Genomic DNA, 14,901 nt, shown 5'->3' with positions numbered 1-14,901 from the left:
CTGTGTGTTGATGTGTGTGGGAGGATGTCTGTGACTTTACTTTTTAAATTATTTATCTTATGCATAGTGGGTGTTTTACCTATGTGCACATCTATGTACCACATGTGTGCCCAGTGCCCATGGAGGCTAGAAAATGGCATGAATCACCAGAAGCTCTGAAATTGAAATTACAAGTAAGCTACCATGTGTGTGCCAGAAATTGAACCTGAGTCCTCTGGAAGAACAACCAATGCTCTTATCTGCTGAGCCAACTCTCTAGCCCACGTGGTTTTACTGTGTGTATGTGTGCGTGTGCGTGTGCGTGCGCATATGTGTGTGTGTGAGAGATCTCAGGTGTCATGTCATTCTCAGGAGCACCATCCACCGCCCTTGAGGCAGGGTCTCTCACTGGCCTGGAGCTCACCTATCAGGCTAGACAACCTGATCAGTGAATCCTAAGAATCCTTCTTTCTTGGTCTTCCCAACACTGTGCATGTGCCAAAGTACTCTGCGTTTTTCAAAACTAATGTTTATTATTTTGTCTGAGTGGTGACTAGAGCATAGCTTTTGAGAGTTGTTCTCTCCCTCCGCCACGTGGGGCCCTGCGATTGCACTTAGGTTATCAGGCTTGATGACAGCTGCCTAGACCTGCCAAGTCATTTTGAGAGCCCACGCCTGGCATTTTTACTGTGTTCTAGGGATCAAACTGACTGTTTTTTATGCCAAGCTGACATCCCTGTGCTTCAAACCCTCAGTGTTTTCCTCTAATCTCTGAGACAACAACTTGAATCTTTACCAGTGCTTCAAAGACAAACAAGGGCAGGTCCACCTCTCCCCTCACCTCTACCATCCCCACCAGGCCTCACGGACCTTCCCTCCTCATTTTTATGTATTTAACCCTCATTGACAGTATCATTTGTAATTTGATTTATATTTGTAGGATTAGAAGCTGATTTTTAAAGTATTTTTTAGCTGTATGTGTATGGGTATTTGCTTACATTTTTTATCATGTGTCTGCAGTGCCCATGAAGGCCCAAAAAGTGCATCAGATTCCCTGAGAAGAGAGTCTCAGACAGTTGTGAGTCAACAAGTGTGAGCTGGGAATTGAACCTGAGTCCTCTGCAAGAGGCAGTGACCTTAACCATGTCTCCAGCCTCTCCCAGTTGATTGTTATATGTGGTTCCTAAAATTCCGTAAGGGTAGAACACATGCCGACAATGTCTTTGTACTTAGTATTAAGATGGAAGGAGGGCCAGTGCCACCCAGATACTCAAATATTTGTTGACTAAATGAAGAAGTGGACAAAAATATCAAAGAATTAAAAAATCTATTAGAAACAACAGCCAAACAAGCGAATAATTATAATTGGCAAGCTTTAACAAATGCTATTATAAGGATAATCAAGTATGGATGTATCTGGAGGGTATCATCCTGAGTGAGATAACCCAATCACAAAAGAAGTCACTTAATACGCACTCACTGATAAGTGGATATTAGCCCAGAAACTTAGAATACCCAAGATACAATTTGCAAAACACAAGAAAATCAAGAAAAAGGAAGACCAAAGTGTGGATACTTCATTCTTCCCTAGAAGAGGGAACAAAACACCCATGGAAGGAGTTACAGAGACAAAGTTTGGAGCTGAAACGAAAGGATGGACCATCCAGATACTGCCTCACCCGGGGGTCTATCCCATAATCAGCCACCAAATGCAGACACTATTGCATATGCCAGCAAGATTTTGCTGAAAGGACCCTGATATAGCTGTCTCGGGTGAGGCTATGCCAGTGCCTGGCAAATACAGAAGTGAATGCTCACAGTCATTTATAGGATGGAACACAGGGCCCCCAATGGAGGAGCTAGAGAAAGTACCCAAGGAGCTGAAGGTGTCTGCAACCCTATAGGTGGAACAACAATATGAACTAACCAGTACCCCCAGAGCTCATGTCTCTAGCTGCATATGTATCAGAAGATGGCCTAGTCGGCCATCATTGGAAAGAAAGGCCCCTTGGTCTTGCAAACTTTATATGCCCCAGTAAAGGGGAACACCAGGGCCAAGAAGTGGGAGTGAGTGGGTAGGGGAGCAGGGTGGGGGGAGGGTATAGGGATAGCATTTAAAATGTAAATGTAAAAAAAATTTTAAAAAGGATAATCAAGTAAAGAGTTAAGCATAAATACTGGCATAGAAAGTAAATCACATAAACACTGGCCTCTTACAGTGATGACATTAAATTATACGTGTGGCCACATCACTCAGTAGAGACTGAGGTACCACACATGAACAGATTTTTCAAGTGGAAAAGTCTATATTTGAGCATTAAATTTGTTAACTGACCATCCTAAAAAGCAATGTGAAGATGAACTCACAGAAACTGTAGCAGCATTCACAAGACCTAGACAGGTTCAAGCCAGATGGGGTCCCAGAACTAAGAGGTCAAAGTAGACACAGCTTCTACATCTAACTAAGAAGTCACCATCAGTTGGGACCAGCTTGGCAAAGGGAAAACCAGTTTTTTCCAATGGAGTATCTGTAAGTGTTTCTGCTTGGATGGAAGGGTACCCTGAGACTCAAGACACCTGGGAACCACACAGGTTTGAGGTGGGACAGTGTCCTAGGGGAAGCATATCCTGAGACCCAGGAGCTCAAGAACCTTACAACTCAGGCTGCCTCCTCAGCAGAGGCGGTGCGGATCCCAGGGAGGGTGTCCCCAGCTGAGCTGAGGAGCTAAGCTTGCTGTCCTGCCTTTAACTGTCAAAGTTGATTATTTCTAAAATGTCCTAACAAGTAGTTTTCAGCCATCACACTACATCTGATGAAATACAAGCATTGTTTTTGCTCATACCACTTAACAGAAATATTGAAGGTAAGCTAACATTTACTAATTATTTAACAGGAACATAACTTATATAATATTCTCTAAAACATGCATCATGTAAAATCCAAAGGTGAGTGGAATGAGCAAGTCAGGCAGATTTGAGACTTCAGTGAAAAAAGATTGAATCCTGTCTGCCTGGAAGACAGGGGAGGTCTAGATACTCTGCAAAGCCTCCTAGAGGTGTTCTGGCTTTCGGGAGTCAACCCTCCTGATTACTTACTATCCCATCACAGGAAAAGTCAACAAGCCTAAATTCAACAGTCAATAACTCATACGAGCTAAAAAGAGCTTTCAAGGGGGTTGGAGAGATGGCTCTTTGAAGGTCCTGAGCTCAAATCCCAGCAACCACGTGGTGGCTCACAACCATCTGTAATGAGATCTGATGCCCTCTTCTGGTATGTCTGGAGACAGCTACAGTGTACTTACATATAATAAAATAAATAAATCTTTTTAAAAAAATAAAAGAAGCTAGGCGTGGTGGTGCATGCCTTTAATCCCAGCACTTGGGAGGCAGAGACAGGCGGATTTCTGAGTTCGAGGCCAGCCTGGTCTACAGAGCGAGTCCCAGGACAGCCAGGACTACACAGAGAAACTCTGTCTCGTAAAACCAAAAAATAAAAAATAAAAAATAAATAAAAGAGCTTTCAAAACACAGAGTGGAATACTTTCCACAGGAAATCACATCATGAGTCCGTCCACTGCAACATGGGAAACCGCCTGTCTCTCCCACCTTCACCCAGAGCACAGCACCGTGTGCAGAGAGCAGTCTGCACACCCGTGAAGAGTTTAGTCTCAGCCTTACCTCGTTCCTCTCATCTACATCTTTGCACTTCTCAAGAAGGGCTTTCAGAGCAGGAATATTCTCTTCTTCCACATAATTTATCACACTCTGTGATATAAGAACCGACATTTTCACAGAAATCTATAGCCGACTTTAATTCACCTGTAAAAACAAGTCAGATAAAACGTACATTCTGGTTAGAAATAAACTAAGTTGTTAACAACAACAACAACAAAAACTAAGTTGTTATCAAATATACTTCAGTTTTACCCTTACATATGTTCAGACACACCTCCAATGGTAGAGATATTTTAGAAAATCCCAACATCCCAACTGTCAAAATGCAGGCAAGATATCCTTTCCCTGACTCACAGTGCATATCAGACTTATTTCATCCAAACCCCAAGCCAGATGCACCCCAAGCTTCATCGCCGTTACCCCAAGCACAAGGGAGGTGGTGCTGTGCCCATTGCTTACCCCACCTCACGTCACGTGGCTCCAGATCCTGGATCGGCCAGCTTAGGGCCCAGGGCTTAGAATGACCTGTGACCTAGCCCTCCTCACCTGATACTGAATTCAATATATAGCCTAATGGAATATAGCAAGCCCTACAGCTCTCATATCTATTGCTCGCTGCCTCCATGACTACCAGCCCAGTACAAGCCAGCCTGATGTATCTCACAGTTTCCTAACTAGTTTCCCTACTTCCACTCAGCCTCTCTGGCCCTCTGTGACTATGATGCATCCACAGTAAGCTTCTACATGAGCTAGGAGATACTGCAAGAGTGTGAGGATGGACAGAAAACGGGATAATAGTCCAACAGTACAAAGTTTTAGTCAGACCAGGGCAAAAGGTTCTGTAGTCTGTATCTTTGATTTATTAATAATATATCATATTTTTTAAGTAGCCAACGGGGTCGATTTTAAATGTCCTCACATCAAAGAAATTATAAGGGTATGAGGTGATGAACAAGTTAATTAGCCTGAGTTGATCATTCCATAACGCATGCACACATGGAAACACTAGACCATAGCATATAAGTATATAAAATTAATATTTATCAATCAAAAATAGAAAAGAACCTTTAGGCATGCATGCATCAGAATCACCGGTAGGGCTTAAAGCACCGATCCCTGGGCCCTCCTCTCGGAGCCTCGACTTAGTAGGTGTGGGTGGGGGTCCCTGAGTTTGCATCTTTGACCAGCATGCAGGCGGCTGACACTGATGTCGCTTAAATGTGGACTGGAACCTTATGAAGTGGGCTGAAGCCTCTCCCTTAGAGCCCGCCAATGGTTTCTCAGAAGAGGGAAACATCAAATGTTTTCCTCACCTACGAGCCCACGTCCTACAGCTCCCTCAGACCCTTCACTATATGACCATGTACTATCCCACCCAGGCATCTACGCTCAGCTTATCTGCTAAATTTCTTTGTCAGACATACCCACACAGTCGGTCCCTCCTTCTTGCAGGTCATGCAGTGAGCAATTCCAACCACCATGGAAGTATGAAAGTAGTAAGCTCAGCTGCCCTACAGTAACCCTGCTCCCACCCCTTGACCACCTAGCTCTCTACCAGCCTCCACCACTAGAAAGGTGTCCTGTTTGCTCGAGGAGCACTACCAAAACTAGGATAAGTTAGGAAAAGCAGAACTTTGGAGGGCATCTGGAGGAAGTGGAGGGGGTGGGGTAGGTGTACAATACAAGATATACTGTATATGTACATTAAATTGTCAGAGGATAAATAAGTATATTCTAAAACTGTTTAAGTAGTCTGCTCACGGGACATCTAAATGCAAAACCTTCAGCCCTTACTTTGCCTACTATACAAGTTCTAACTGAAAACTAACCGAAATATAACACCCAAAGCACAAAACTGCTGAAGAAAGCACAATGTCTCTGTAACCTCTGGGTAAGAAAACTGCTTTGACACAAAAGTGAAAGCACAGTCTATTAAAAAGGAGAAATCTGATAGAGCAGGGTTCATCAAAATAAAAAACTTTACCTCTGCTAAGAGAATTAAGTTGCTCCTTCTAACCTACTCTGGAACAGGTAACTTGTCCTTTTGTCTGCCTGCCTGCCTGTCTGCCTGTCTGTTTTGTTGAATTGGTTTAGGTTTTGTTTGTTTGTGTGGTTTTGAAACAGGATCTTAAAACATCTTTTAGGCTAGCCTCAAACTAGATCCTCCTGCCTCGGCTCCCAGTGACGTGATTACAGACACGTGCCTGCAGCCTGGCTGACTGGCTCCCACAGGCTCCCACATGGGCTGGGTTGACTGTAGCACTGCCCCCATCATGCTGGATTTAGAAGACGGCATTAGAATTTGCGGAGCTTACAGGACTTAACTGAGTTGATGCTGTGAGGAGCTAAGAATTCTGGGGTCCTTGATAGGGGTCATGCTTTATATGCAGGAAGTACCTCTACCTTGGGGACCAAGAGGCAGATATTATTATTACACTATATGAGTCCATGCAAATATAATCTCCTGGAACAAGAACCACACAGACCAAACAGGAACACATTAGGGATTTGCTAGGGTATAAGAAAAAAGATGAGACACTGCATAGGAATGCAGAATTGGAGAGTTAGTGGATATTCCCTCTCTTGACTGTGCTGGTGTTACATAATCACATGGACCTGTCAAAATTCAAAACCATAGCCCAAAGGTACATTCTATAACATATAGATTAATTATACCAATGTGCTTTATTTTTAAAAAAGTTAGGTGATCCAATACTTTCCCACCCAGGAAGCAATTCTAGCAGCAGGAAAACCGTGGACAAAGATCCACAAGAGCACAGTCTGAGGAGGAGGAAGAGCACTTACTGCTCTTCAGAGGACCTGGGTCCAATTCCCTGCTCGCTTTCACTTACAACTCTAGTTCCAGGGGAGCCTGCTTCCCAGCGTACCTACATGCAAATGGTATACACAAACTCAGGCATACATATTTTAAACATAGGACAAACTGGGGACAAATACGCACAGGGGATTGATAGACTGTCATCAAATGTTTAAAAAAAAACTGTACTGACTGAAAATGCTTGTGCTATATGAAAGGAGGGGTCTAAAAACCACATAAGCAGCATTACAACTACTCAAAATGCTAACAGGAGCCACTGCTGTTCTGTTCAGGAATTTTCCCCTGTGCCCATATCTTCCAGGCTTTTCCCCCACTTTCTCCTCTATAAGTTTCACTGTCTCTGGTTTTATGTGGAGTTCCTTGATCCACTTAAACTTGACCTTAGTACAAGGAGATAGGAATGGATCAATTCACATTCTTCTACATGATAACTGCCAGTTGTGCCAGCACCATTTGTTGAAAATGCTGTCTTTTTTCCACTGGATGGTTTTAGCTCCCTTGTCAAAGATCAAGTGACCATAGGTGTATGGGTTCATTTCTGGGTCTTCAATTCTATTCCATTGGTCTACCTGTCTGTCGCTATACCAGTACCATGCAGTTTTTATCACAATTGCTCTGTGTACAGCTTTAGGTCAGGCATGGTGATTCCACCAGAGGTTCTTTTATCATTGAGAAGAGTTTTTGCTATCATTTGCAGATTGCTCTTTCTAATTCGTTGAAGAATTGAGTTGGAATTTTGATGGGGATTGCATTGAATCTGTAGATTGCTTTTGGCAAGATAGCCACTTTTACTATATTAATCCTGCCAATCCATGAGCATGGGAGATCCATCTTTTGAGATCTTCTTTGATTACTTTCTTCAGAGACTTGAAGTTCTTATCATACAGATCTTTCACTTCCTTAGAGTCATGCCAAGGTATTTTATATTATTTGTGACTATTGTGAAGGGTGTTGTTTCCCTAATTTCTTTCTCAGCCTGTTTATCCTTTGTGTAGAGAAAGGCCATTGACTTGTTTGAGTTAATTTTATATCCAGCTACTTCACTGAAGCTGTTTATCAGGTTTAGGAGTTCTCTGGTGGAATTTTTTTTTTTTTTTTTTTTTTTTTTTTTTTTTTGCTGAAAGGACCCTGATATAGCTGTCTCTTGTGAGGCTATGCCAGTGCCTGGCAAACACAGAAGTGGGTGCTCATAGTCAGCTATTGGATGGAACACAGGGCCCCCGATGGAGGAGCTAGAGAAAGTACCCAAGGAGCTAAAGGGGTCTGCAACCCTATAGGTGGAACAACAGTGTGAACTAACCAGTACCCCCAGAGCTCGTGTCTCTAGCTGCATATGTATCAGAAGATGGCCTAGTCGGCCATCATTGGTAAGAGAGGCCCCTTGGTCTTGGAAACTCTATATGCCCCAATACAAGGGAACACCAGGGCCAAGAAGTGGGAGTGGGTAGGTAGGGGAGCAGGGCAGGGGGAGGGTATAGGGAACTTTCCAGATAGCATTTGAAATGTATTTAAAGAAAATAATAAAAAAATAAAAGCCAGTGTCATATTCTTGCATGGCATGGCACTCCTAGCTCTAGTTTTGCTTAAACTGCTCCTTCTCCTAGGTTCATCTCCTACCAGTCTCCACTTCACTTTATTCAAGCCATCTTGTGTTTCCATACAAACGTTACCTGACCAGAGCATCCCCAGCCTCTACATATAAAACAGCTCTTGCTTCCCACTACTACCACCATTCCATAACTAGCTTTCTTCAGGATAGTGTTTAGCATGACTCCACGTACCAGTTACTTATTTAGCCTGCTTTCCCTACTCCACCAAAGAGTTCAGTAAGAATCAGGGCTCTGTTCACCACTCAGTTTCTAACAGCTGGAGAAGTGCCTGGTAGTACCATAAGGTAGAACCAACCCAGTGTTGGTAGAATCATGAGTTTGCCCATGTTCATCAACCTGGAATGCCAGCATTTATACTCCCAATAATCCAAAACATATCCTGCATACAAGTGACAGCTATGGCTTCAACGTCCACAATGGCTTAGATATGTGTCTCTTTAAGCTTACAGTCTGTCTCCACGGTTATGTCTTCAGAACCCATTACAGGCCTAGAACAAGAAGGATCTCATGAGGGAATGGTCAAGTTCAGTAACGACATAGACACATAAGGAAGCCTCTTTTGGGTGTCTTTGTCCACAGAGAGGGCCCTTCACCCTCAACAGCATACTCTCTACCATAAGCCGCACACAAGGCTATAACAACAATCTGTACATGTGACACTCAAAAGATAAGCTGGGCCAGTCCAGAATTGGAATTAAAACTGTCCAGGTCAGGGCTGGAGAGATGGCTCGGTGGTTAAGAACACTAACTGGCTGCTCTTCCAGAGGTCCTGAGTTCAATTCCCAGCAACCACATGGTGGCTCACAACTATTGTAATGGTATCTGGTGTCCTCTCCTGGTGTGTCTGAAGAGAGTGACAGTGTACTCATGTAAATGCAATAAATGCATCTTTAAAAACACAACTGTCCAGGCCACGATTGATGCTGTGTAAGTAAAACCACAATCATCAGAGAGTGAGCTTACAGCTATGAACAGAGAAAGTCTCTTCGTCAGTGCGGCCTCAGTGTGGCCCCTGAGACACAGGTCATCAAGCTACCCAGGATTCTGACCTCTCCTCAACCCCAGAAGCCTCCTTTCCCCAAGGTTTCTGCTTGTGCCTTCCAAACATTCAGGAATTCAGTGAAGAAAAATAAAACTGACATTCTTCAACAAAAGCTGGAAAAGGGGATGGCAGGCTCACACGGGATCATATATAGAAAAATATAATTTAGCAGTGCATGCATACACAATATAGACTTAAAAAAAAAAAAAAAGAATCAGAACTCTAGGCACAAGTTAGGGACCAAAACAGACAGCCTACAGGAAAGGAATCAGGCAATTAAAGTGGAAAAGAAATGCAAGACATTACGTTTAACCAAATAGAATTCCCAAAGTTTGAATTTTGGACAGAACAAAATATCCAGAGATAAGGAAAATAATAAACGACCATGTGACTGGGAAAGAAAAACAATGTTAGTGTTGTTGTCATGAACACCAGAGAAAGAGCACCCATGCGTGCAGGGATGGAAGGGAAAGAAAAGAGGAGAGGTGGGAGGAAATGGGAAAGTCTAGGAAAGAAGGCAGCAGGCATTTCGTTACATATGTGTGCCCCTTCCAACCAGCCACCTTAGAATTGATTGGGGCTGTGGGGATACCCTTAAAGAGCTGATAACTAGAGAATGATGTAGTGGCACAGGGGCCTGGGAGGCAGAAGCAGGCTGATCTCTATCAGTTCCAAGCAGACCAGGGCTACATATTAAGAAGACCAGGGAGGGAGAGGAAAAAAAGGAGAAGAGGGGGATGAAGGAGGAGGAGAAAAAGGAGGGAGGGAGGGAGGGAGGGAGGGAGGGAAGGAGGGAAGGTAGAAAAAAATGAAAAAGAGAAAAGAATTTATGGAAACGAGATGCCAAAGATAAATCTGGAAACCATTCTCAGAGTGTTTAAAAGGATTCTCAAACTGGTGTGCAATTATTTGTCTCCTGACCCAAATAGTCCCATTTTTGCAGGCCTGTGGTGAAGCTCAGAAACAAATTTTTAACAAGGACCCCCAAGTCGGTCTGATCAAGTTGACTGACTGTCGTTGTAAAGCTTGAGAACAAAGAACGCACCTTGCCACAGCATTTCCAGTCTTGGCTCTGAACCAGACACCCAACTGCCCTTAAAAATAGATTATGTGTCTTTTCCTTTTACTGTAGACGCTTTGTTTTTTCGTAGCGTCAAAAAGAGAGCGGGGGACTAACCCATCAGAATCACCTCCAAGAGGTTTTTCCTCAGCCACACCCCACACCAAGAAATGGGAAGCTCTGAAAAGCAAAACCGGTGCATTTTTAGCAAGCACCTCTAGGGGGCAGAGAGCTCCACAAACAGTTATTAATGAGAAAATGGTCTAAAATGGTTTAAACGTGAAGACAACCTAGGGAAAAAAAATGTATACAAATCCCCACAAAGCAAACATGGACGCGTTCTATTCGGGGGCTTGCGGGCATCTTGCAAGGCGTTTAAAAGCCTGCACAGGACAATGGGGGCAGTGGGTTCGGCAATTTAGCACAGAAGAAAACAACTTCTCCTCCCTGGAAAGCAAAGCAACCAAGAAGGTAAGGCTCAGGGGCACCGGCTGCGGGACTCACTAAGTGATGGGTGTGACAACAAGGAAAGCGGCCTGGGCCTGGAGTCAGTGCCCACGGGAGAACGCCGCACCGGAGCGCCTGCCTTCCGCGCTTGGCTGCACCGACCTCGCCCGACGCCCGGACGCCCCGCACCCAGCCTCCGATCCCGGCCCCCTCCCCCTCTCCGGTGCCACCGACAGACTCGTCTCCCTTTCCCCTCCCCCCTCCCCCAGCCTCGGACACTGTCGCTCTGCCTCACCCGACCTCTCCGCCTCCGCACTGACCGTGTCACGGCCTGGCCGAAGACGGCGCCCTCAGCTCTGCAGAACAGCGCCGCAGACCTTGTCAGAGGACAAGACGCCAAGAGCACACAGCTATGCCCGCACCACGCCCGGCGGCCATCTTCCTAGGAGTCAGGAACTGACAGGTCACGTGGTCGTGTGGTGGGCGGTGCTCCTTGTGGCCACGCCTCCTGGAGGGGGCAGTGTGGGAGGAGTTGCAGGTGCTGAAGTGGCTTGGACGCCCTTCCCTCTATTTTAAAGGAATGGAAACATTGCTTCTTTGCCTGGTTTGGCTTCAGATGGTTTGGGTTGGGTTAGGTTGGGTTGGGTTGGGTTGGTTTTGATACAGAGTCAAAGTCGCCCAAGCAGGCTTCAAACTTGCTATGTAGCCAAGAATGACCTTTACGCTCCCGATCCTCCTGCCTCCACCTCCCAGCTGACCCAGCTAAATTAGTGTATTTTTCACAGGTGCCCCAGGCAATATTTTTCCCTGTCATTCGCGCTTTTGAAAGTTAATTTATAACCCGTACCTGGCATTATAAGCAATAATTCAGAGAAATAAACAACAATTACAACTTTGGAAGCCATTGCCCACTTTGCAAATGAAAGTCGCTTAGTTCCTCCTTCCAGGGTCCAGAAGTCCGAAATCTGCCTTCTCCATCATCGGAAGAATGCACTGCCTCCGCAGACGTCCATACTGCCTCCTTCCAGCTGAGGACCCCCCGCCCCAACCCCCCAAGGCCCTTCCAGACTTTGCTCTTCCCACCTCTGCAGAAGTATCACCAAATGCTATTAACTGATCCCTGACCACCATCAGCAACCCCATCCTGGCAATATTCCCTTCAAAGGGCCTCCTGACACCCATTTCCTAGTCTTCTTCCAGGCATGGTACTCCTTCCCAGGTTCCACCTACCTTAATTAATTCAGAGTTCCAGAGTTCTGCCCACGGTCAGTCTCATCCCCAATATGGCCGATATTATAGGCTCCCTCCTGATCCATCTCCGGAAGTGAGTGGGACCCCCACAGGAAGTGGAAAGTTATCTCACATATCACCCCATACTGTCTAAGCAGTTCCTGTGTTAATCACTCAGATCTATTTTAAACCTTTTACTCCCCCATGGGCTGCCGACTCTCTCAACTCCTCTCCCTACCCAGAACTCTTCTTATCTGTCAGGACACTAAGCACTTCTCAGTTAAACTCTTCAGTACTGCCCCCCCCATCCGTGGAGCCCGTTCCCCACAGCACCTGGGAGTGAGGCTCTTGGAAGGCGTGCCCTCACAGACCTTGCCCTGTTCTGCCTGCCTTCCCCTTCAAACCCTGCCAGGGCAAACTGGCCAGTATTTTCTGCTAATAGACACACTGGGCTTCGTGGTACACACCTTTGCCCTCAGCACTCAGAAGCAGAGGCAGGGGGAATCTCTGTGAGTTAGAGGCTGGCTGCATAGTGAAACCCTGTCTCAAGAGGAGGAGGAAGAAGAAGAAGATGAAGAAGAGGAAGGAAGGAGAGAAGGGAGGGAAGGGGAGGGAGAATGTTATCAAGGGGTGAGAGAGGTCACTGAAAAGATCTCACTGAAGAGAAATAGCTGCAGAAATGTAGTTCCTGTGCCCTTGGGGGCTACCCCCAGGGGCTCAGCTCACATTTGAGAAAGATTGGCTGAAGGTTCCTGGCCCTAGCCTTCCAACTCATTTCTCATGCAAGTCTCCCAGACCCTCCTTCATGTACCTTTAACTTGTGCAGAGGGACAAGTAGATTAATGGGATGACTTCCACAAGCCAGGAAGCTGGCTTTAGACAGGACCAGGCTCATGCTTTCCTACACAGAGCTCTCTGCCTCCAGCGGGGAAACCAGAATGAGGGGCAAGCACATCCCACTGATTGCCTTTGGTCTCAGACACAAGCCCAGCTCGGCGACCTACCTTTCTTCCCATCATTGAAACCAAATCCCTGCAGACATTCAGGGAGCACACCATTCTTCCCTAGGGCTGATCTGGAAAGCACTGTGGTTAGGAACTGCAGGTTAGGGTACCAGGATGCAGAGTGGGCTCAGTGAGGAGAGGCAAGGGAGGCTGGGAACACATTCCAACAATTATAAAGCCAGCCCCTGCCCTGCCATGGACCAGACAGGTCTGAACAGGAATTGGGGTAAAACTCTCAGACCTTTTCCTTTTAATTATAGGGATAAGGCATTCCTTCCATAAAATAAATTTTTTAATTATTTAAGAATGACTAGATAACATTTTATAAAAGTGATTTTTAGAAGCATTCAAAATGTTGTGGGGATTGGGAGAGATAAGAAGGCAGTGTTTGCAGGGCAGTCCTAGGTGAAGCAGGGTTAATCTACACGTTTCTATCCTCTACCTCCTGCCTCTGAACGGTTACTCTGATTCAGGGGAAAGTTTCATTTTGATAACAAGGATTTGCCAGCCCCTGGTCCCTTCCACGCTATGGACCCTCATACCCAGTCTTGCAATCGAACTACTGCAGAACTAAGGTTTCCTCCTCAGTTTTGTCTCAAAGACATGCCTCTTCCCTTGCTCTCTGGTCTTTCTCTGGTTCATGTAGCCTGCCTAGATCTTTCCAAGAGACACACCCAGTGGGGTTGATTCTGGAATCACTCAACAACCCAAGACTCTGAATCAGCGGCTTTGAGAGTCTGGCTTACCTTCTTGTCATGTGTTTTTATGGAGAAGGAAAAATAGGCATTATCTTTCCACTCCTTGCCACTCTCTCCAACAAGGCTGTAATTTGATCGCCCTCGGGTCCTTTTTCCATAGCATCAGCACCTGGCCTGATGACTTCAACGGTCTAATCTTTCTCTGTGGCTTCAGTTTCATTGTCTAGCATATTTTCCACAGAAATCTCAACATGTTTTATACACTATGTTGCTCTAAAATGGTTCTTTCTTGGCTGGTATGATAGATCATACTTATAATTCCACTGCATAGGGGAGACTGAGGCAGGAGGATTGCTGTCAATTTAAGGCCGGCCTCAGCTACAGTGTTACTCTTCTATGATTTAAAGTAAATATGGACAGCTGGAGAGATAGCTCATAGCACCTGCTCTTGCAGAGAATCTGAGTTTGGTTCCAGCACCCACATTGGTGGCCTAATAGCTGCCTATAAATTCAGTTACAGGGCATCTGACTCCTTCTCTCTTATGGCACCCCATTCCCCCAGCCCAGAGGAGTTAGAAAGTTAAGTATTTTTAAGAAGCAAATAAGATGAATATGTATTCGTTACCAAGAATTTGGCAAACACATAAAAATTTGAAGTGTCAGCTTCTTTTCTATTACCACTTAGGATTCTCTGGCTTCTTAATCGAGATATGAAGCATAAACTTCATTGGTCAACTCATACTCTAAACAATGTTGAAACGAAGAGTGGTATTGGAGATTGTGGTAGTTAAACTATCAACAGGATCTAGAGTCAGCCAAGCGACAACCTTTGAGGGTATCTATGAGGAAGTTTCTAGATTAGGTTGAGCTGGGAAGCCCTAGACATGGGTGACACAGACCTGAATACCAGCATCCCTCACCCCCTGCTTTCTGGCTGCTGATGGACATGGCCCAGCTGCTTCAAGCCCCAGCTTCCCTGCTGCCATGAACTCTACCTCCAACTGGGAGCCGAAATAGACCCTTCCTTCTTCTTTCCTTCCTTCCTTCCTTCCTTCCTTCCTTCCTTCCTTCCTTCCTTCCTTCCTTCCTCCCTCCCTCCCTCCCTTCCTTCCATGTTGCCACTGTCAGAGACTTTGTCACAGCAGGAAGAAAAGATACTAATACAGAGATGCTCTGGGGGTGTTTGCCTTGATGAGTGATAAATGCTGCTGTTTAAGTTACTTTTGTGTCACTGTGATAAGACATCTGAAACAACTCACTTAAGACAGGAAGAATTTATTTAGACTCATAACTTTCATGGGATTAGCAGTCTGTGGG

The 14,901-nt window shown here is 45.3% G+C and overlaps 1 protein-coding gene and 1 long non-coding RNA gene across 19 annotated transcripts in view; one reads left to right on the top strand and one right to left on the bottom strand.

The window, feature by feature from the left end:
- The window catches only part of Kidins220 (kinase D-interacting substrate 220), an 88,250-nt gene extending 77,118 nt beyond the window's left edge, over positions 1-11,132 (bottom strand). For 8 of the 18 annotated variants that reach the window (XM_006515252.4, XM_006515253.4, XM_006515255.4 and 5 more), the window contains exons 1-2: positions 10,973-11,125; positions 3,658-3,798 (exon numbers count right to left, since the gene is read on the bottom strand). In XM_006515252.4, coding sequence (XP_006515315.1) covers positions 3,658-3,765 — 108 coding nt within the window. In that variant the 5' untranslated portion in view covers positions 3,766-3,798; positions 10,973-11,125. Of the gene's footprint in view, positions 1-3,657; positions 3,799-10,947 lie in introns of all 18 variants that reach the window. The other 10 variants (XM_006515259.3, XM_006515260.4, XM_017315243.2 and 7 more) reach the window with 6 other exon arrangements.
- Gm36236 lies at positions 10,438-13,850 on the top strand. The gene is made up of 2 exons (XR_381341.3): positions 10,438-10,676; positions 10,922-13,850. It is a non-coding gene; the product is annotated as a predicted gene, 36236 (long non-coding RNA).
- The last annotated feature ends 1,051 nt before the right edge of the window (positions 13,851-14,901 follow it).

The sequence above is a fragment of the Mus musculus genome, chromosome 12 (genome assembly GCF_000001635.26).
Source record: "Mus musculus strain C57BL/6J chromosome 12, GRCm38.p6 C57BL/6J".
Lineage (NCBI taxonomy): Eukaryota > Metazoa > Chordata > Mammalia > Rodentia > Muridae > Mus > Mus musculus.
This window is presented reverse-complemented; position numbering and strand designations above follow the sequence as displayed.